The 22,095-nt window shown below is 51.4% G+C and overlaps 2 protein-coding genes across 3 annotated transcripts in view; both read right to left on the minus strand.

Annotated features, from left to right (window-relative positions):
• Positions 1-873: 873 nt before the first annotated feature.
• DHRS13 (dehydrogenase/reductase 13) lies at positions 874-6,417 on the minus strand. The gene is made up of 5 exons (XM_063146605.1): positions 6,140-6,417; positions 4,183-4,301; positions 2,971-3,094; positions 2,406-2,717; positions 874-1,532 (listed from the first exon to the last, which is right to left on the minus strand). The coding sequence occupies exons 1-5, from the start codon at positions 6,267-6,269 to the stop codon at positions 1,270-1,272; spliced, it is 948 nt and encodes a 315-aa protein (XP_063002675.1). The 5' UTR covers positions 6,270-6,417; the 3' UTR covers positions 874-1,269.
• A 4,875-nt stretch (positions 6,418-11,292) lies between these two features.
• The window catches only part of PHF12 (PHD finger protein 12), a 28,746-nt gene continuing 17,943 nt past the window's right edge, over positions 11,293-22,095 (minus strand). Inside the window, exons 4-15 of one of the 2 annotated variants that reach the window (XM_063146405.1) lie at positions 20,545-20,944; positions 19,989-20,109; positions 18,941-19,073; positions 18,644-18,808; positions 18,152-18,316; positions 16,689-17,439; positions 15,477-15,605; positions 14,836-14,979; positions 14,042-14,140; positions 13,578-13,660; positions 13,254-13,392; positions 11,293-12,081 (exon numbers count right to left, since the gene is read on the minus strand). In XM_063146405.1, coding sequence (XP_063002475.1) covers positions 11,741-12,081; positions 13,254-13,392; positions 13,578-13,660; positions 14,042-14,140; positions 14,836-14,979; positions 15,477-15,605; positions 16,689-17,439; positions 18,152-18,316; positions 18,644-18,808; positions 18,941-19,073; positions 19,989-20,109; positions 20,545-20,944 — 2,670 coding nt within the window. In that variant the 3' untranslated portion in view covers positions 11,293-11,740. The remainder of the gene's footprint in view (positions 12,082-13,253; positions 13,393-13,577; positions 13,661-14,041; positions 14,141-14,835; positions 14,980-15,476; positions 15,606-16,688; positions 17,440-18,151; positions 18,317-18,643; positions 18,809-18,940; positions 19,074-19,988; positions 20,110-20,544; positions 20,945-22,095) is intronic. The other variant, XM_063146406.1, reaches the window with a different exon arrangement.

The raw sequence follows: 22,095 nt of genomic DNA on the forward strand, positions 1-22,095 counted from the left end.
CATGACCCAGTTGTAGGACATTTTTTCTGTTTTGTCCAAGCCATCTGCCCTTGTTCTTCAACTGTAGCTCAACTTGGCATGTAGAAGGTCACAGGATCATTTCCCTATATCTTCATTTAAAATGGGATCATATGCTTGGAATGACCCCTCACATCTATTTGGCACTGGTTAGGCCTCGTCGAGTATTGCTTCCAGTTCTGGGCACCACACTTCAAGAAGAATGCAGACAAACTGGAGGGGGTTCAGAGGAAGGCAACGAGGATCATCAGGGGTCTGGAAGCAAAGCCCTATGAGGAGAAAGGACTGGGCCAGTTTAGCCTTGAGAAGAGAAGGCTGAGGGGAGACCTGATAGCACTCTTCAAGGACTTGAAAGGTTGTCGCACAGAGGAGGGCCAGGATCTCTTCTCGGTCATCCCAGAGTGCAGGACGTGGAATAGGATCAAGTGACAGGAAGCCAGATTCCGGCTGGACATCAGGAAAAACTTTCTAATGGTTAGAGCAGCACAACAATGGAACCAATGACCTAGGGAGGTCGTGGGCTCTCCCACACTAAAGGCTTTCAAGAGGCAGCTGGACAGCCATCTGTCAGGGATGCTTTAAGGTGGATTCCTGCATTGGGCAGGGGGTTGGACTCGATGAGGCCCCTTCCAACTCTACTATTCTATGATTCTATGATCCTGAGGCCACACAAAGAGCAGCTACCAGTCAGTGTAATGCTAGGCTTAATAGAAAGTAGCTTGACCTAGTTAATCTAGGCAGCTTCTTCCTATGTGAGAACAGCGCCTTCTGTAGCATGCATTTCTGAGCCTGTTTCCCAGGACAATAGCTATTAGTAAAAACTTCTTCTACGGATAATTCAGGGGAAAGGCAGGGTTTGAGGAAAGAGACCAGAACTCTCCACATTTTATTACAAAATGTTTCACAAAAATCCCAGGCTCAGAGCAGATAAATCGGAGCAAGAAGGGAGGAAATGGCTTGCAGAACCCAGAAGACCTCAGAAGTCATGCAAAGAGCGATCTTAATGCCTCTAGCGGAAACCCCACACAGAAATCACCTCTAAACCAGCCCTGTGTGTTTCTCAGACATCATTCCAAGGTGGCCAAATATTGTGCTTATAAATATAAGAATCATTTTGTTAGTACTGTGTGCTTGATAACAGTATTGATAACAGTATTCCACACAAACTCTTCTTTCAATTCTGCAGATATAAAAAAATCACCACACTACTGTTCCGAGTTGATGCACGCCCCCATCCAAAGGCAGAACAGCCTAAGCATCTAGTCCAAGCAACTTCTCACTGACTTCCCAAAGCTTTCTGGCAACAGCATCATCGCGAGCATGCGACTTGGGCTCCCGTACCCGGCAGTCAGCAAAATAGCGCCCACTGAACATCTCGATGCCTTCCTGAGTGGCACAATACACAGAGGTCTGAGCTCCATCTGTAACGTCTATGAAGAAGAGCCAGGCAGTAAGCCATAGAAGAGGCTTCAGCCAGATGGGTAAGTTGCGAAACAGGCCAGAATTAACAACTCCTAAAAGCAAAAAAAAGCAACAGGCATTGTTAGAACCAAATGGGGCAGGGCGCTTCGGAGAGGGAGGTATGGGGGCTGGAAAGGCGCCTCAGGGTAGCTCATATCCTGGCCTCCCCTCCCTGCTTACTGAAACACCCCACACACTTTTCCCATTCTCCCTCATTCGCTTCTCCAACAGGCATGTTTTTTCCTATGCTGGCTGAAAGGGGGCAGATCTCAGACTCCCCCTTCCGATATCTGGGGTCATAGGATTGCTCTCTGCAACATTTAATAATCCAGCATGAAATTTGCTAGGAAAAATGATCGAATGAGAAACATAGCAAGTTGCCTAATATTGAGTCAAACTATGGGTCCATCTTATCTAGTATTGTAATGTATTCTCGACACTGATTGGCAGCAGCTCTTCAGGATTTCAGGCAGGATTTTTTCCCAGCCCTACCGAGGATTTAACCTGGGACCTTCTGCATGCAAACAAAAGGCTCTACTGCTGAGCCACAGCCCTTCCCCAGCCCTCCAGTATTAGATCAACGGTCCGTCTATTTCCACATCCTGTTTCCCACAGTGATCACACAGATGCCTCTGAAAGGCCCACAAGGCAAATGGCCCTATCTTGCTCTTGATCCCTAGAACCGGTACTTGGAATCCATAGCTTTGTCCAACCCTTTAAAAAGCTAATTAGGCTAGTGGCCATCACTTCTTGTGGCAGCAAATTCCATAAATAGTGACATGCTAGTAAATAAGTAGAAGTACTAGTACTACCATACAGGCTGTGCTAGTCTCTCCGATTATAGGACAGTACCCCTTCTCTTGAAAAGAGCTAGCTCAGCCTTCTCCACGTCAGGTTGGCGAAGGCTGAACTAGCTCCATACCTACCTGGATGAAGCACATAACAGGTAACATTGGTCCCTTCCAATCTGTTGGCCAACTCTCGGGCATACAGGATGTTAGCCAGCTTGCTGTTGCAGTAGGACTGGAATGATGGCAAATGCTCCTCCACTGGTTTGTAGATGTTCTGGAAGTCAATCTTCCCCGATCGATGGGCATTGGAAGCGACCACCACAACACGGCTAGGTGCGCAGCGCTTCAGCCGATCCAAGAGGAGGTGAGTGAGAAGGAAATGGCCCAAGTGATTAACCTGAAATGCCAAATTGAAACCATCCTTGCTTATGCCTCCATACAGAACACCTGCCAGGGGAAAAACTAAGCTGTATTAAACCATCACAATGAAACCCGTAGAACTTCCTTGTCTCAAGGAAACATCCCAAGGAATAAAGAGTTATACTTGGAATCCATGCTCCCTGCTCCGACTTTATCAACCATCCCTGAGATGGTCCCCCAAAGTCTCCTTCCAGATATGCTTATCTATCTGCTTTCTTCTTTTGGCAGGAAAATCCACCTGCCGGTAACATCAGCTTCCACTTGGGGACTGTGCTCACACCTGCGTTGTTGATGAGAATGTCGAGGCGGGGCTCAGATCTCAGGAAAGCATCTGCAAAAGCTCGCACCGAATTCAAGCTGGCCAAGTCCAAGCTCATGAAGAGAACTTCATTGTTCCCAGTTTCCTGAGGGTAAGAACAAAATAAAACACAGGGAATGCTTAATGAACTCTAGAATAACATTCCGGAACACAGGAGCCATAGCAGGAAATGTGGCCAGAGTTAGTAGCACCAGCCGATCAAAACAAACTAAAAAGGAAGTACCAAGGAGATGGCATGAACCTACCCATACACTACGCTCAACATCTAAGGTCCTCCTCCAAGTGCCTACTCCAAGGGAAGCTCGGAGGATGGCAACAAGGGAGAGGGCCTTTTCAGTGGTGCCCCCCCAATGATGGAATGATCTCCCCAATGAGGCCTGCCTGGTGCCAACACTGTTATCTTTTCGGTGCCAGGTCAAGACTTTTCTTTTCTCCCAGGCATTTAACAGCGTATGTTGAATTTTAACTGACTCCAAAACTAGCTTTGGCCTGGCTGAGTGTTTAAAAATTGTTTTAAATGTTACCTGTTTTTATATTTTTATGCTTTTAAATTTTGTATATTGATTTTTAAAGGTTAGTCTTTTAATCTTTGTAAACCGCCCAGAGAACTTCGGCTATGGAGGGGGGTATATAAATGCAATAAAAATAAATAAATGACCATTTAGTGAAACATGACAATCCATGTCTCACTAAGTATCTAAACCAGCCTTCCCCAACCAGACGTTTTGGACTGTAACTCCCAGCATCCCTAACCATTGGCCATGTTGGCTGAGGCTAACAGGAGTTGAGCGTATGGAAAAGCTCTGGATTGGGGAAGGCAGATCTACGCTGAAAGGGGGGAAAAAGATTAACTGCAAATTTATGCACTTTGGTGGCTGCCACAGATTTCTTGTGGGACAGCATTCTCCAATCACTCGCCCCATGTTATCCCACCCCTATGGTGTCATTGAGGAGGAGAAGCCCACACACAAGATGGAGGGCACACTTCTCTTGTTGAGGGTTAGAGGGCCAACTGTTGAGACAGAATGAATCAGACCAGACTTTCCTAAACTGGTGCCCTCCAGATACGTTGGACTAAAATTAATCTAACACATCTGGAGGACAGCAGACTGGGAAAGGCCATTTATTAGACAGAGCCATTTTGTGGAAGACAGCCAGCCTGCGGGCACTCACCCTCCTGATGTCATAGACAGCCGTTTCTCCCGCCACTTTGTTGCGGCAAGCCAAGATGACGCGGGCTCCTCTCCGGGCCAGTTCTAGCCCTGTTGTCTTCCCAATCCCACTGTTTCCACCTGCAAAAGTCCAGGGACAGGGCTTATCTGGAGCTGCCCAGGCTCTGAAGTGTGTGCGGGAGCAGTGCCTTCACTTCCAAAAGCGTTTGCCTGCCTGTAAGCCACAGTTATTCGTGTGCCTCGCAACATTTATTCATTCAGAACAGGAGTGCACAACCTGAGGGCCTCCAAGGCCTTACCTGTGGCTCACACACCGTTGCCCAATTCCCTGCTGCTTGCACTCTCCACTCCCTCCTCAGGAAATCCTCCTACAGATTGTTCATTCTCTCTCTGCGTACACACGCATGCAGCCCCCAAACCCCGAGCCAGCATTGCATGTGGCCCATGGAGCTGAAAAGGTTGTGCACCCATCACATAGATGGGGTGGTGGTTGTGTTTTGATGGCCGTATGTATTGCTTTAATTGTGAAGCACAACTAAAATTTCCCTCTCTGCCTGCTCCTACATTCCGGATGTTATAGCAGGAGAACATGACACCAGTCTTAAAATCTCTTCTCTGGCTGCCAATTAGTTTCCGGGCGAAGAATAAAGCGTTGGTTATCACCTTTAAAGCCCTACATGGTTTGGGTCCAGGCTACCTGCGGGATCGCCTTCTCCCGTGCAATCTGCCCCACACACTCAGGTCCTCTGGGAAGGATTTCCTCCAGCCAGCAAAAGCAAGGCTGACGACTATTACCCAGAGGTCCTTTTCTTCTGCCGCTCCGTTTGTGGAATGGCTTTTCTTCTTGACAAGGCCTTCTCTCGACAAGAAGCGATTCCTGCTGCCTTCGTCAACTTAACAGTCTTCCAGAATTTAAGAAAGCCATAAAGACTGATCTCTTCCAGCAGGCCTACCCAGCTGAATTTTAAGATGCCTTTTTAATGGTGTGCTGCTTTTAATGATGCACTGAGTACACAATATATTTTTAATGAGTACACAATATATATATATAATATATATAACTAAGATAGAAAGATTAGAAAACTGGAGAGAAAGAGGAAGAAGGAAAATAACAGATTTCTCAGCTGAGGTAAAACTGTACCAGGAGAGACGTCTCCAACAAGGCGGTTGGAGAGAACTGAGGAGAGAGGGCGGGAAGCCCTGGGCATGCTCAGTGGGCGGTGGGGGAGGGGTTCCCGCCTAAAAAGATTGCAGCAAGTGAAGTTTCCGGAGCTGGCCCCGCGCAGGCGCAGAGCCCATATGTGTGATGCACAGCGAGCACGAAGCAGCAGCACTGGTTTTAAACGTTTGAATTAGTTGTATGCATTTTATGGTGTTTTTATTTGTGTTGTACCAAACAATAATAATAATAATGATGATGATGATGATGATGCCTCTCCGCCAACCCTGATCAAAGAATAACAATGCTCTTAGCCGACTGAAATCATTGCACTGTCATGACTTAAGCCATCTAATGGAGCTTTGCTTCTGCATCCGGGATTTAAGCACTAGCGGGCCCGTTGTTGCAGAGCCCCTCCTCGCCCTGTGCACTCCTCTTCCTCTGTGCTCGCTCCCGCGCTGGGCCTCCAGCTGCCAGAATCTGGGCACTGCGGTCCAAAGGGCAAAGAGCGTGGAGAAGGCGGTTGACCAATGGATTGGCCTACGACGGGTGGGCAGAAGGTGGCGCTCCTGGCGATTTGGACTTTGGCTCCCAGCATTCCTGACCCTCGGCTAAACCGGCAGGGGCTTCTGGGAGCTGAAGTCCCAAACAACTGGCGATGTACTTTCCCCCACGCATCATATGACAGCGCCCGAGGCGGCGGCCTCTCCAAGATGGAATGTGGGTTTGGGGTCAGGCCGTGGCGGCAGGCAAGCCGCCTCTCCAAGGGGGTCGGTGGGGGGGGGGGTGCTTCTCTTACCCGTGAGGAGCACCGTCTTGCCCCGGAGGCTGGTCTCGTTCTTGCACTTGGCGCCTTTGAGGAAGTTGTAGTAGAAAAGGACGTAAAGCCCCAACAGCAGCGCCGCGCTCGCCAGCACCTCCGCGGCCATGGCGCTCCAGGCGACTGCCCAGGACTCCGCGCAGCGCGCACGCCGAGAATCGCCGCCGCTGCTGCCTCCCCGGCGCGCGTCGCTGGCTCAGGAAGAGGCGGACGCTGCTGCTCTTGCTCCCGCTCCCGCTCCCGCTCCCGCTCCCACAGAGTAAAGTCTACTGCATTTCCTCCCGCAGGCGCTCAAAGTGAGCAAACTCGTATTGCAGCCTTCCCCCACTCTCTAGATGGGTTGGACTTCAGCTACCAGCATCCACCAGCCAGATTCTGCGAATTGTAGTCTAGGGGGAAGGCTACTTTGCGAGTGTGTTTGTTTAGGGCGCAATCCTATGCATGCTTAGATAGAAAGCAGTCCTACAATCCCACGCATGTTTAGACACGCTGGCAGGCTGGGGAATGCAGGGAGTTGTAGCCCCCCCCCCCAGCCCAAACATGCATATTTATTTATTTAATACATTTTTATACCGCCCAATAGCCGAAGCTTAATATCCCAATAACCAAAGTTTTCTAGGAGATGTGCAATACATTTAACATACAGAGTACGAACATTAAAACAAGATTAAAAATAGTTTAGAATAAAACCAGCAGCAGAGAATAAAAGCATTACATCAGCATCCAAAGTAAAACCACAGCAGGATAAAGGCATTAAAAGCAGTTCTTAATTAGGTGTGGGATTGCAATCCCCATCCTTGCTGCCTGGGAATGATAGGAGTTGCAATGCAACACCTGAGCAGGGCAGGTGCCCAGGCTGTTTCTGGGGCAAGTGACCTAAGTGCAGCACCGCTACCTAGTGGCCATTCCACACCTGTGGAATGAACTCCCACTGGCGGTCCACCATGCACCATCCTTACAGGCTTTTAAGAAGGCCTTAAAAACGTTTTATTTTACTACGGCCTTCTCATAAATGAATACTGTTTTGCTGCTACTACCCTTTTTTAATTGTTAGTTCTAACTGTTGGCTTTTATTGGTTTTAACTGATATTTTATTGCCTATGCTTTTAATGTTTATACTGTTTTATGTATGGTTGTAAGCCGCCTTGGGAGGCTTCTGCCCTGAGAGGCAGCTAAGAAATGTTTAAAATAAAATAAATAATACTAGATTGTAAGCTTGTGTGCAGAAGCTGTCGTGTTTATATTTAACCTTAGAAAATTGTACAAACTTTACAAATTTTTGTGAACCGCCCAGAGAGCTTCGGCTACTGGACGGTATAAAAATGTAATAGATAAAATAAATAAATAAATAAATGATCACTAATAAGGTACATGGCAACAACAGCTACTACTAATCTGTCTTGGACAACATAGACATTTGACTTGATACAGCAAGGCCATTCTTAGCAGCAAAAACCTTGCCACGGTATTTCGAAGAGGGCAACTCTCAAAACACTGGCCCCTCTAGATGTTTGGGACTTCTGCGCTCAACAGCTCTGATGGTCAAGACTGCTGGAAATTGTAGCCCAAAATATCTGCAGGGCACCAGGTCAGGGAAGGTTATTGTGGCTGCACTGCAGAGCCTGCGTCGAGCAGGGTTTTTTGCACTAGATTGTCTCCGAACTTCCTTCCGACTTGAGGCTTCTATGAAGCATTTGACCCTCTTCTAGCATATCTCTGGATCAATCCAGGAGTGGATGCCAAAAGTCCTCCTGGGCCTTTTACATATGCAGCTTTATTCAGCAATCTACAGCCACCCACCCCCATAAACCCATCTTGCCCCCAGTTTGGCAACAGAACTCCAGATTTGGCCTGCAAAGCACCATTTGCTCATCCACCTGTAAACCTGAAACTGTAAGCCAATTCTTCCCCCTTTCTTTTGGGTCAGACACAACAGCAGGTGCTGCAAGCAAACCGTCTTCCATAGTCTCAGGTGGGGCTTGAAACACTGTGGTCTGGACTGCAAAGGGGCTGACCTGGGCCATGCGCCAATCTTTGTACATGGGTGTGTGCTGCTCCATGTTGCATGGGATCAGTGGAACCCAGCCTTTTCACAAGTGGGCAGGTGCCTCACAGATTTCACAAAGCGCAAGCCAGCTTCCCCCAAATGCGGTGGACTGCAACTCTCTTAAACTCGCCAGCATGGCTATGGCTTAAGCTAAGGAGCCTCATTACACAACAGGCCAAGATCTTGCATACTTTGGTCCCTAATTTAATCCCCAGCATCTCCAGGTAAGTCTAGGCTGGATGAACCCATTGCCTGACTCAGGATAAGCCAGCTTCATTCCTACATTTGTTACAGAGCAAAGATTACCCTGCAGCGCAGAAGCTGGGAAATACAGATACTGCCCAGCACAGCAGGAAGGCAGTACGGCAAAATTCAGAACATAGATCACGAAGGAATGATTTTGTTAGGGTGTATTGTTCAGAACACCAGTTTAGTGGTGCTTCTATGAAGTTAAGTCGACCTCATGAAAAACTTTTTTTAAAAAATAAGTATTCTATAAACTAGCTTGTGTGCAAATATGGCAAATCTCCAAAGCAGCACAAATTTGGGATGGACTAGAGCTGTTATCATACAACTAGCAAGTTGGGAAGGGGGCCTTGAGTCCAGCCTGATGCTCAGTGCAGGAAACCAGTTTCAAACATCCCTCACAAATGGCTGGCCAGTGTCTGCTTGAGTACCTCCAGTGACACCTCCCTGGACAAACAGTTCCATTGTCTGACTGCTCTGACTGTGAAGTTTTCCCAGGTGTTCAACCAAAATCTGCCTTCCCATTATTTAAGTTTGTTTTGTATCCTAGTTTTGAGATGAGAGAGAACAGGTTGTGGCCTGTCTTCTGTGTGACACTCCTTTAATTAGGCACTTAAGAATTGATATCATAACTCCTGCCTTTTTTTCTTTAGTCTAAACATACCCACTTCCTTACGATGTTCCTTGCAGGGCTGCATTTCTAGGCCCCTTGATCATCTTTGTGCTACTCTTCTCTGAACTAGTTCTAGTTTCTCTGAATCCTTCTTGAAATGTGGCGGGTGTCCAGAACTGAAGGCAATATTTGAGGTGAGGACTGAGAAAAGTGGATCTACCATGTCCCATGATTTTGAAACTATACTTCTATTGATGCACCTTACGTTTGCTTTTGCCCTTTTTTATGTTTTCAAAGAGCCAAGCTCTCTCATTTTGCTTTACACTGGCACAGTCCTCACGGAGATGTCCTGATTAGACAAGGTGGATGGGAAAGGGGATAGATAGGTAACAGCTAGTTTTCCTCCACTAGTGAGCTCTGTACTCTTCAGGCATGAAATATCTGCCAGAAGACCACAACTCCACATTGACAACCACCAGCAAGGGCCGGGCAGTCAGCATTGGAGGCTGTGTCTTAAACATTTCACCTATGTTGTTCATTGCTGTTTCATCCTCTTTCTCTCCCCTCATTGCCAATACTTCCAAGCGCAGAGCGCGATGTCTTTGGCATATATTTCTCTGCGAAGTGCACCATGCACAAAACACCGGTGATGTGGTGAACCAGATGGATGCTCTTAGCAAAGCACAAGGTGGCTTTGATCCAACGAGGGAAGGAGGGTATGCTGGAAGTGTCCACTCTGCGTAAGATAGGAACCCGGGTATGAAAAGATTTCCCCTGAAGGAGGAACGGATGAGCCAGAAAGGAAGGTGTAGCTGATGTGTACGCACACTCTACTGCAGCAGCCTTGTCCACCCTGCTACCCTCCAGAAGACAACAGCGATTCAAGAAGAGGATTTACCAAGGCCAACGGCATGGTGGAAATCGCAGGGATCAATCCAGTGGTGATGCAAGCCTGACTTCAAGTCCTAGGACCCAAGGGGGGAGACACCACATCATAGAAGCACTATGTCCTAGCAGAGAGCAGGTGGAGCAAATGTCTTGGGGAAGAAGCCTGGCTCCATCTTGAAAGGGAGCGCTGGGGCAGTGAGGCAAAGATGAAAGAAAAAGAGCAAGAATGGTGTTGGCCTGGCCCGGGCCAGCAGCGCAATGTTTTAAATATTATTATGTGAGTTTATTAATACAGACTTAATGCCATTGGAACAGTCATTTCTGCTTTTATACAAAAAAAAAAAAAAAAGGAAAAAAAAGGAGGAAAAAAAAGAAAAAAGGTAAAAAATTTCAGGTCAGAAAAACAGCATTAAAAACATTAAAGGACTCAGCAGATCTCGCCCTGCAGGAGGGAGCAAGTTGACACCAGTGGCTTTCCCACAGTTTATCGTAGCCACGGCGCCTTCTGGGTGTAGAGCTGCTATTCCTTCCCCGCAACGCCCTACATGTATACCCTGTTGTGCGGAAGAGGGGGAAAGTGCACGACCAAGGGGTGTGGGGAGAAGGGGGGGGGGGAGAGAGAGAGAGAGCAGTCCTTGGAGACCACTTGTAGCACAATCTTCACATGGGGAAAGAGAAGCTCTTGACCCTGGAGGGGCAGGGCCCCAGGGACCTCTCTGCCTACAGAAACCCCCAGCTGATGGGGTGGGGTCCTTTGCCACGGAAGCAGGGAGTTTCTGGAGTCCCGACAGACAGGCAGACACCAGTGAGTGCCGTATTTTGTTGTTTTATATACAGAATACAGGGAGGGAAATTCTGTAAAGCCTAAAACATTGCAATTACTTCTGTACATCAGAACTTAGCCGTTGAGAGAATAGGACGGGCGGGTTGCTGGGGGGAGGGGGCAGGGGAGGGGAGGGGAGGGGGGGAGAAGGGAAGGCGCCGGAACAAAAAGACAAAAAACAGGCTTACGACAAAGAAACGCTTTGCTACAATAGACAACCGGAGGCAACGTCATACCACATGGAGCACTGTACACAGCTTAAAAAACACGGGAAAATGCCGTCAGTGGATGTATTTACACAGAACCCCCAAATACTACTTCTCATTATCTGAAAACAGGATTGGACAGCAGGAAATAAGAACTCTGTGTTCTCACTGCCCACAATACACTAAGTGCGACTGCAGCAGGGAGGGAAAACGGGACACAGGAGGTGGGGGGTGCGGGGGAGAAAGAAAAGAAACCGGCATGAGGATAGCGCATCTTTACATTAAATAAAACAATGATAATTGTATAGATTTTGCTGTATGAAAACTGTATTTCTCTCTCTCTTTTTTTTTTAATATAAAAACTATTGTCACTGGCACAAAATAGAACAAGTTTTTGATTATTTTACAACTGCAAGGGAGCGCTGGGTGACGCAGGGCAAGCGTGCGCCAGACCCTCCCGCTGGCTCCGTCCAGCGCGGCCCTCCACACGTTGCAGTTTCCTTTTCGGTTTTAAATGAAATGTATAGTACAAATATATGTGCAAATGCCCCTAAAACTTGAGCAAACGATTAAAAAAAAAATTAAAGTTCTTCATTTCATGCAAAGGGTGTCAACAGTCTGTGGCCCACATCGGGGAGGGGGGCGGGGAAATCCAGACAGACATGGTTTGTGTTTGTTGAAACGTGCGTCTCTTGTTCTCAGGAGGGGGGGGATTCCCCCCTCCACCCGCCTGCCCCCCCCTTGGCATCCACGGCTCCTAGGGCACTGAGTTGGAGCGCAGCACGGGGACCTGGTGGGCCTTGGGCGACAGTTTCTCTTCCAAGTCCGTGTCTTGTACTACTAAGGCAGAACCCTTGGGTTGTTTGGTCGCGAACTCCGTAATGCTGAAGACGAATTGCAGGCAGCCCAGCTTGATGTAGCTGCCGTGGTGCAGTAAAGCTGTCCCCTCCCATCCGGCTCCGCTGCCCCCGATCAGGCTGGAGCTACTGGCTTTGCAGTTGCAGGGCTTCTGGCACAGCCCTTGGGCCTGGGACCGCATCACCGCGGCGTCTTCGCTCGGCTGCTCTTCCTCCGGCTGCTTACGGCTCTTGTGGCGCTCTGGAGGCAAAAAACACAGGGGATGGAGCCAGGGGTCGAGGGCGTGTGTGTGCGTGAGGGGGGAGAAGGAAGTATTTGCAGAGTTGTGAGCATTTTGAGCTAAAAAGAATCCAGCTTCTGCCAGCCACAGGAAATTTGATTTAGCCACCCTCTCTGGCTTTTGAGGTCTCAAGCAGAGTACACCTTTTCAATTATTTCTGTGCAGCCGTAAGGCCTAAAAAATGTTTTGCTGTTGGCTGTAAAAAAAGAAGCCCCCCCCCCCTCAAAAAAGACAAGGCACTTCTCAGAAAGACCAATTGCACACAATACCTAATTATGCACTTCTCCAGAGTTGCGAGCGCACAAAAACGAATAATGGCACCAACTACTTGTGCATGAGGTTATTTACCTGAAGGATTTCCATCCAGCCTTTCCAGCTGAAATTAAAAGCTCAGGGTGGCTTTTCAGCCTCTCAAGAAACAGAACACAAGCAAATTTAACCACCACCAAAAATTACTGGAATATCTTTTGGGGGGAAAAATGAAGGAACAGGCAGAAGCAGAGAAGACATGAAAACAAAGGATGTTTCAACTCAGCGAGCCAAACACCTGCTGGAAAAGAAATGCCTTGAACCAGGCTGCGGAAGGGGTCCCAGCCAGTTGGGCCTCAGCCACTGATGGGGTGCAAGGAACAGCTTCCTCTACGGATTCCAAAAACTGGACAGGGTTATAATTAGGCTTATTTACTTTCGATCCAAAAATTCCTCCATGGATTGAGAAAGTTCTTCTTTTTGTAGCCATATCTGATGTATTAATATTTCCTGAAGAAGGGGCAGGAAATCCCAGATAGGTTGGGACTCTCACAGGGGAGAGGAAGGCAAAAAAGAAGCCCTTCACATACAAAAACCTGACCGGTTGGCAGGCAGGCAGACTTTGGGCTCAACTGGCTGGATCTGCATCCTAGGCACATATTAAGAGGGGTATTTTCTGAATCGCCCCCCTTAATCTGTGGCCAGGTAGCTCTCCTGGGATCAGAAATACCCCTCTTAACACACACAAATACTTCCATTTTCTCTTTTGCAAAGCGAGTGAGCACCAGAGCCGGAGAAGACAGTGGTTTTAGGAGAGCCCTTATGGAATTTGGGGTGGGGGGCTGCTCTGCCCAGAAGAGAATATGGGACACCTGGAACTTACTAATCACGCTTTGTACTTTGGCAACCAAGCTGCTGGGAGGGACGAGGGCTGTCTTCTCAGAGAAGTCACACGAGTAGAGGACGTTGTCCACCGTTGTGCCGTGCTCGCTGTAGTTGAGCAGCTCGTAATGTTTGGTGTTCTGGGAAGGAGGGAAAGGAAACGTGGGAAGGCCCAATTGGGCCAAGGGCATGGAGAAACATTGGGCAAAGACGCCTTAGCCCTCTAGATCCCACCACCACCCTAGAGAAGGAACTTCAAAGGGCTCCTTGTCCTACTCTTCACTCTGCATGGTGACACCGCCTTCGAGCAGCTGCTGCGGCTCACCTCGTCGTAGAAGATGCAGGCGTGTTTGCCTGACACGTAGTTGCAGTGACCGTAGTTTGTAAGGCACACGTCCATGTCAGCTCCTGCCAGAAAAGGAGGGAGGATATAGTGAGGTCACAGGCGGTTCAGATGCAAGCAGACCACCACCACCACAAACCGGAAGCAGAGACAACACTGGGAGGGGGTTGAGCCAAAGCGAGCCCCACCCCAAAAGGCGGGCTCCCCTCCCTCTGCCACAGTTCCCAGTTTCTGGCAGGAATGGCTAGAGAAGCCTCCAAGAGGATCACTTTCCCAGCCAAGTCGGCAGCACAAAGGCTTCTCTAAGCACATCCCAAGCCGGGCTTCCTTTCGCGGGGCTGGGGGGTCCTTTCTGACAGGGCTGCTTCGCACATTCCCTGCGGGCTGGGAGATGGCAGCTGCCATTCCGCCCAGGCTGGCTAGTCATGCAGCGAGCTGGCCCTTGCCTGTCCCAATGTAGAGAGTTCGGTAGCACATGTTCACGGCACCGCCCATCCCCAGCAGAGGGTAGAAAACGGCCCGGGCCTGCACCTCCTTCCTCTGCCCTGCAAGACAGAAAGATGCTCTCAATACCAAGTGCCACCGAGGGAAGAGACAACCCCCAACACTCCCAGACAGCCGCAAGCGTTGCGATACTTTCAATGTGCCCAATGTCCAGTTCCCAAAGAAGAGGAGAGGCAGCAGGAAGGAAGGGGTGTGTGGGTGTGTATGTCATTCTCCCTCCTCTGACCCTCCCCTGCCCACCCCACCTCCAATCCAACTAAGGTGCAGCCTTTCTGCCAACCTATCACACTCATGGGATAAGAAATCACGGGCCTAAATCGGTGCAGACATCTCAGTGAAAGAAAGGCTGTGTAGGGTGGATGGCACCTGTGCTTCGATGTGCACCCAAAGGTCCCTGCGGTTGCAGAGTTCACTGGTAAACTGAACCAGCTTTGCATGCAGACTCCCGTGTCTCCTCTCCGGCACCTCCTGTTTAGGATTTCAGGGATCAGGAAAGGCCTTCACTGCTAACGTCCTGGTGAGCAGCTGCCAGTCAGAACAGGCTGCCTGTTCTAGTGCGTCGGTTGCTAGTCTAATGGGTTTTATACTTTTGATTTATCTGGCACTTGGACTGTGCGACACTTGGGAGTGCATAGCAGAAAGACACCTTCAAATGTAAGAGCGCAGCACCTGAAAGCAGCAAAGGGGGATGGGGGGGAGGAGGAAGGGGTGAGCGCCAGACCAGGCCAGTGCCTACCTTCAGCAGGGCTGCGTGCAGGACTGGGCTGGTGGGGACCAACGCTGCCTGCAAAGGGCTGGACTTTGGAAGTGAAGAGCTGGTGTATTCTCTGCAAGGCCAGGAACTTGATCAGTTTCTCGTCCAACATGTTGATCTCAATCTCTGTCAGCAAAAAGACGGCACCGTGAGCAAGGTGCACGAGGGCACGGCAGGAGGGCCGAGGCAGCAGCCGGAAGCAAGGCGCCTAGCCCGAAAGCAACCGGTGCTTCCCGATGGACCCCTGGCCTTGGAGGTGGAATAAAGACTGACCCGAAGTTAACACGGTCCGGGCACTGATTAAACGAGGACAGGGGAAATTGAACAGGATTGATCTCCTGCCCAGGGTCAGGCAGGCCATCCAAAAGCCAAGGAAAAAACCCTCCCCTGAGGACTTTTTCTTCACCTGTTGTGCTGTCACAGGGCAAAGCCACCTTTGTCAAGGGATGGCATATGCAAGGTCGGATCAGCCAGGGACTACAACAAGTGGGCCATGCACTGAGCTTGCCCCAGAAGTTGAGGCGGGCCAGAACCACATGGAAACAGCCCTGGCGGCTGGAGGGACCCGTGCCAGAAGATGCCCCGGCCCCCTGTGCAGTCTTCTCCAACCAGTGGACACTCACCTCCACTGCCATCCATTACTGCTTTCAGGGAACTGGCGAGGTCAAGCGTGGCCGAAGAACTGGAAAGGAGCAATGAGGGGGAAGCTAAAATGCTTCCGATGAATATGGGGCCCGGGCTGCCCTTGCCATCTAGAGGACAGAGGAAAGAGAATGGCCAGGTCAGCATTCTCAGCCACCTCCCTGCTGACCCTCAACCCCCACAACTCAATTAAGTTTTTAAAACACTTCTAGGCAAAACATCAGTAAAAACGACCTCTGAAATCCAAAGCAAGAACTTCAAAGACCCCCCCCCCCCCCGCCTTCCTTTCTTTCTTTCGGGGTCCAAATCAAACACCCAGAATTATCCATGTATTATCACCCTTTCTGGGCAGAACCGGCGGCGTGGTTCTTACTTCTGCTGCTGTTCTTTTATTATTTACATTCTGCACTTATTAACAGTGGTCATTTTAGCGGAAGAAAGCTGGGACTGCCAGGGATGCTTTAAGGTAGATTCCTGCATTGAGCAGGGGGTTGGACACAATGGCTCAGAGGCCCCTTCCAACTCTATGATCCTGAGATTCTATGACAGCAGCTGTAGGAGCCAGAGATGAACATTATGCTCCACACTGGACCACCGGAGACTGCACTGTCGCTCCAAGCCACCAGTGGAGTCATGCTTTGGTGGCCTACCTCGGTTAACCTGCATCCTGCCCCTTCCTCCAAGAAATCCAGGGGGGCGTTCAGGGAAATTTCTGGGGGGGTTCTATGCCTCTTATTTTGTAATTTTATTATTATATTGTACATTGCTTTGCTTTTTTAAAAAAAGAATATATGTACGCCATCTTAGGATCCCTTATGGATAAAGGGTGGCGTATACATTTTTAAAATAAATAAAACCCAGTACTGGGCCCCAATATGCTCAGACCAAAGGAGGGGACAGCAGAAGCCATCTTGCAAACATATGTTCAGGGACTGAAGCCATTGATACCTGGATTGAGCTGTTTTCCTGGCTACGTTGCCCTCCCGTGGCCACAAGAGCATCAAAAATTGGCCGTGCCACATTCCTCAATGCCACTGAGGCGTCAAAGGGATACCTGAGAGAGCGCCCTTCTCTGCCAGGAAGTGTGGAACCCTTGAAGGGTCTCGGCGGCACTTTGCCCATGCCTGGGATTCCTTCAGGGAGATGAGGCAACACTGTCCTCCAGAATCCTGGACACCCCCCACCCCCCTCACCTGAAGGTGGAGCTGGTGAGCAGAAGCCGTGAGAAGTTCCGATGGCATCGCCCGCAGCTGCTTGGGGAGGAGTGAGCGCCCGAGTGGCCGTTGGGGGAGAATCCATCGCTCCCAGATCCGCAGCCAGCAGTGGCCCAGTTTGTGCCTGCGTGTTCTTTCTCTGGAAAGCGTTGGTTGTTTCCAGGCTGGCACAGGAGCCCGGGATGGAGGCCGGCATGCCCGTGGCTGGCACGGCGCCCCTATGTGTGCACGAGACAGGGCCTGCCGCGTTCTCAGTTTTGACCACTGCTCCGGCCGTGTGATTGAGAAGCCCAGAAGCGACCGGAGGGGTGGCGGGCCGGGGCCAGGGCTGCTGCCGGTGAGACGGCACCGGGATTGTACCGCCCGGCCCGCTTAGCCTGGGAGAGTCAGTCAAGTGCGCTGAAGCATCACCGTACAAGTGGGGACCGTTGATTTTCACCTCCACAGCAGGGCTGGGGCCGTTGGATGCCCCGCAGGGGGACACGTTCTTGGGCCTGTCTGTACATGAGGGGTAGCGGGCGTCCTCCTGCAAAGAGTTCTGGGGGACGAGCCCCGGGGCGCAGGTTATCGAGAAGACGGATGGGACGCTGGGCTTGTCGGCCGCCTGGTACGGCCCGGCCACGATCACCGGCTTCACATCTGCCTTTTCGGAGTCCCACGACGAAGGCATCTGCTTAGCAGATAAGTGTTTCAAGATGCTGCACTGCAGGGCAACGACGCTGCACAACCACTGGAAGCAGGAAGGAAGGCCGGAAGTGAGGATTGGCAGAGGGAGCCTGCCAAGAGCTCAACACTTATCTCTGGGGGTCGGCTGGCTGAAACCTGAGACCAGTCAGAAGATGGATGGTCTGGGCAAACATACAGCCCTTCTGCGTCTAGAAGCCCCATCACCTATTCTAAGAGGGCTGCAAGGAAGTCTCTCCCTTGGCCAGGCTCCTCTTTCTAGGGGAGAGATGGCCAACCAACGGGCCCTGTGTTGGATCAGAGACTGGAGGGAAGCCATCAGCCCCCCCCCCCTCACTCTCAACAGCCCTACCCAAGTTTAATCAAGGTGCAGCAAATGTACTCTGCTCACAATTTCACATGCAACATTCGTGAGACAGGTTCTTTAGAGCAACAACAGAGCCCATCTACCTCCTCGTGTGCTGAGGTCACCTTCGGAGGTTGGCCTCCTTCAGGGGCCTGTGACTGTCGGAGGAGGGAAGGTGGGCTGTAACCAGAGAGGGGGCCTGCGTGTGGGATTTTCTCACCTTGTGCCCCCACCCCACCCCTTTGCTATCTTTTCAGCATCCAGGGAAACCCTTTTATTCCCCACATGTCTCCTCAGCACGAAACAGAGGGCCTAGGCAAGAGCTCTGGGTGGGCTGGGATCCACTCAGGACTGGGAGGAGCGCGGTCGTGTGGATCAGTAACGCCACTGAAGCGGCTCCTTGGCCTTTTACCTCCTGCTGTTCCGACTGGGAGGCTAAGTGCTCCGGACTGCAAAGGTGCTTGTGCGAGGAGGGCTCCTCGGGGACCCCGTTACAGATGAGCTCTCCGTCTCGGATTGCCGCAGGCGCCAGCAGTGGGGGCGGGATCCGGTACTGGGACTTTATAGCATCCGGAACCTGTGGGCAGAGGAGAGCGAGTCAGCGAGCGAGTGGGCGAGTGGGCGGGCGAGCAGCGGAACCTTTTCTGGTCTTTGCCGCTTGGTTAAGGCTCGGCGCAGAGCTTGCCGTTTTGACTGGCCTGAGCCCCCGCACCCCACCCAGCGGGATCGTGCCATGCAGGTGAGCCAGGAGACATCCCGGCCCTTCCCACCCCCGGGCACAAGAAGCCATAGAACCCGGTGACCCACCACCCTCCCACCCACCGCCCGAGCCGAGGAGCCAGGCCGCCCGCCGCCACGCCCTTTCCTCGCTGACGCGCAGCAGTGAGGCGGCCGAACCGCCTACCTTCGACCCCCTCCGCTTCATCGACTGCATCACGCGGCGGTTGGGCGGGTGCTTCTTGTGGATTCGGTTCAGGAAATCCACCTTGACCACATGCTGGGAGACGGTGTCCTGGAAGCGGTCAAACACCCGGCACCGGTTGCTCAGCGTCATGTTCTTCTGGTTCAGCTGAAAGAGGGGCGCAGCGGGCAGCAGGTTCAGAGTGGCCACAGAGCAACCCAGGCCGTGAGCAAGGGATGGGGCAGGGAGAGATGCAGACCCCACACCCCAGGCTGTGGAGGGGGGAGGGGCTGGGCTTACCACCACGTGCTCGATGTGGTTTGGGCACATCCACCTGCCCAAGGGCATTGCCGTGAGAGGAGGCTGCAGGCAGTCCATGTGGAACAGGAGCGGGCAGTAATCACACTGGATGAGAGGGGCTACACGGCAACTCCTGGAAGGGGGGCATAGAACGGCAATGGAGAAGACGGCCGCGGACCAGGTAGGCTCCTCGTCCGTCTGGCTCAGCACGCGCATTCAGACCGGCAGCTCCTCCTTCCCAGCGCTTGCGCCTTTCAACTGGCCTTGCCAGGCACCCAATGTGGGACCTCCTGCAGGCAAAGCAGGGGCCCTGGTGCTCATGCAGAGGCCCCTCCCCACGCAGAGGACGCGTCCAGAAGGCAGATCCCCGCAGCCTTAAGCAAGGACCACGCGTGGTTTTGTTTCTTTGTGATAACGGGGGAACATTGGAAGCTGCCTTTGATGGAGTCAGGTCCCTGGTCGGTCCAGCCCAGTACTCTTGACACTGACTGGCAGCAACGGCTCTCCAGGCTGTCAGGAAAGTGCCCTACCTGGAGACGCTGGGGATCGAACCTGGGACTTCCTGCAGGCCAAGCAGGGGCTCTCTGCCACTGAGCACCTCAGATTCTCAGGTGAACTCCCTCTGGGGCTCGGATTCGCAAAGGATCCTGGTACGGAAGCCTGGTCAGGGGGCGTTGCCTGAGCCCCCTCCCCCCAGCAAGAGGGCTCTTCTCCCGGCAGTTCTTGTCCACCCACCCCTTTGCAGACAGAGCTGGGTGGCGGCGGAATTCCCCCCTCCCCACCTCGGCTGGGAAATGCGCAGATAAGGGCAGTCAGGATGCGAGGGCTTAAGAGACGCAGCCGTGCCGACAACGAGGGAGGGACAAGGAAGTCTCGGATCACCACCTGCTCAGAACATGGGAGTTCCAAGTGTGCCAAGAGAAGGGAGCGGAGGGAAAACCTTCCGGCCCTTCTCCCATGAGCAGACATGGGACTGGCTGGCGGGAGCCCTCCCAAATCCCACTGCCCATGATGGGAAAAGCAAGGCTCAAACGCGCCCCGGGGATACCTGCTGCAGGTGAAGCAGACTTTCACCGGCAAGGGAACCAAGCCGTTGTGGTCTAGCTCGTGCTGCGCCTTCTTGACGTTCTTCCCAGTGGTCTCCTCCTTCCTCCTCCTCTTACTGGTACCTGGTAGGGGAGAGAGGAACAGGAGCCCCATTATTTCAGTGAACAGCTAGGCTTCTGGAAAGGCCCAGGAGAGATGGACGCTGGGGGTCTTCCAGGAAGAACCTGCCCAAAGGGAGGAGATGGGTCAGACTCGTGTCGGACACGGCCAAACAACTGGGGACAGAGTAGAGCAAAAGCCAAGGCGAAAAGCAACGCAGGAGCTAATCCGGAAAGCAGCCCAGGTCGGCCTTCCAGATGCGTCAGGGGAAACTTGGCCGGGGCTGTTTGTTCTCGGCTCACTTCTTGTGCCCCTGGTTTTGGGTGTTGCTGCTACTTTTGTAAACTGCCCAGAGAGCTTCGGCTATTGGGGTGGTATATAAACGTAATAAAATAAAAACTCTCCCACCTCCCAGCCACGCCCGCAAAGTCACGCATGAAGAGGCCGCCGCCCCTCACCTGGAAGTGCTGTGGTGCAGGTCAGTTCGTTGGGCAGCTGGAACTGGGTGGGGTTCCTTTCCATGGCTGCGGCAATGAGCAGCTCAAAAGGCCGCTTTAGGTGGGGTTGCCCGCCATCTGGTTCTGCAGCGGGCGCGGAGGAGTCGTCGTCCACATCGATTATGTCCTCGTCAACATCATTCTGCTCCGAGGTGGGCGTCTCGGTGCTGGCGTTGGAGGTGGGCGTGCCGGGCCGGCTGGCCCTCCGCTCCAAGAGCCGGGTGTGGGAGAGAGTCCGGAGGCCCCCTCCGCCGCCGGCCCGGTCCAAATAGTCCGCATCGCTGGTGGGGGATGTGGTCCTTTTCCCAGACTTGTCCACCAAGCCATTCACGTGGCCCAGTTCCTTCTTCTGCTCCCTCTTCTGCAAAGAACAAAGAAGCAGTCGGGTTTAACGCAATGATGGGGAACGGGAAGCGGGAGTCCAAGGACCGAAATCTTCCAACATTGTTGATGGTTAAAATCGTTTTTATATACATGTGCGTGTGCCGTCCCTTTATAGGTTTGTATGCAGATGGTTTTTATATTATGCACAATATTGTATTTTTAAGGTTTTTAATCACCCAGAGAGCTTTGCCTATTGGGTGGCACAGAAATGTCAGAAACGAAATGGAAGTGAAAGGAGATGACCATGAATGACATGCTTTTTAATTGTTTATCGTATTTTCACCCTGTCTTTCTAATAAAGCAAATGAGGGTGCTAACTTAGACCCGTATTCTGAACAGCAACAAAAAACACCCCCAAATTGCTACAAACAAATGACAAAAAAAACCATGCTGGGCACAGCAATCAAATCCTGGATGTAAAAGCCAGCCTGAGAAAATGCTGCTGGGATAAAACCACTTTCACTACTTGCGAGGAGACAGGCAGGCCGTCTCTGAAGGCTGTTCCCAATTCTAAACATCACAACCTCTCAGGCTTGCGGGGGCTGCATCTGCAGAGAGGAGGCCGTCCTTGGGTTACCCTGGCCCCAGGCTGTTTAGGCCTTTAAAGAACTACACCAATTTATTTCTAGGCTCTCTGTAGTCCAGCCTCTCTGAAACGGGTTCCCTCCAGGTGGCTTGGACTACAACTTCCAGCATCCTCCAGCCAGCATAATGGGAGTTGTAGTCCACCAGGTTGGGAAAAGCTGGTGTAATCTCACCCATTCTGCTGCCGCTAATCAACAATCCTGACAGCTGCGGTTTTCAGCCAACCAAAGTTTCCAGACAGTCTTCAAGTGAAGCACAGTGCGTAGCACGTTACGATAATCTAACCTGGACTTGAATGGCTGAGGCTGGCCTTATAGGGGAGATATTGCATCCCTTTCAAGGATGCAAACCACAAAGGGTTTGAGGTAAAGACGACAAAGTATTTAGGGAACATCATGCCCAGGCATGGAAAGGCTGAGGGAATTGAGCGCCCTTAGTTTCAAGACAGGGAGGAGGTGGCGAAGGCCTAGCAGTAGAATTTTGGTATTTTAAAAGCTTCCGGGAATAAGGGGAAGGCCACCATTCACTGTGGCCATGGAGGGA

Source organism: Elgaria multicarinata, chromosome 22 (genome assembly GCF_023053635.1).
Source record: "Elgaria multicarinata webbii isolate HBS135686 ecotype San Diego chromosome 22, rElgMul1.1.pri, whole genome shotgun sequence".
Taxonomy (NCBI): Eukaryota; Metazoa; Chordata; class Lepidosauria; order Squamata; family Anguidae; genus Elgaria; species Elgaria multicarinata.

Excerpts from the sequence above, each read along its gene's own strand:
- DHRS13 (XM_063146605.1), bottom strand. The coding sequence starts at position 6,269 with ATGGCCGCGGAGGTGCTGGCGAGCGCGGCGCTGCTGTTGGGGCTTTAC. Across the intron at positions 4,302-6,139 it reads CAAGACGGTGCTCCTCACGG|GTGGAAACAGTGGGATTGGG; the intron begins GTAAGAGAAGCA and ends GGACTTTTGCAG. Across the intron at positions 1,533-2,405 it reads CTGTTATGTGCTTCATCCAG|GAGTTGTTAATTCTGGCCTG; the intron begins GTAGGTATGGAG and ends TTTTGCTTTTAG.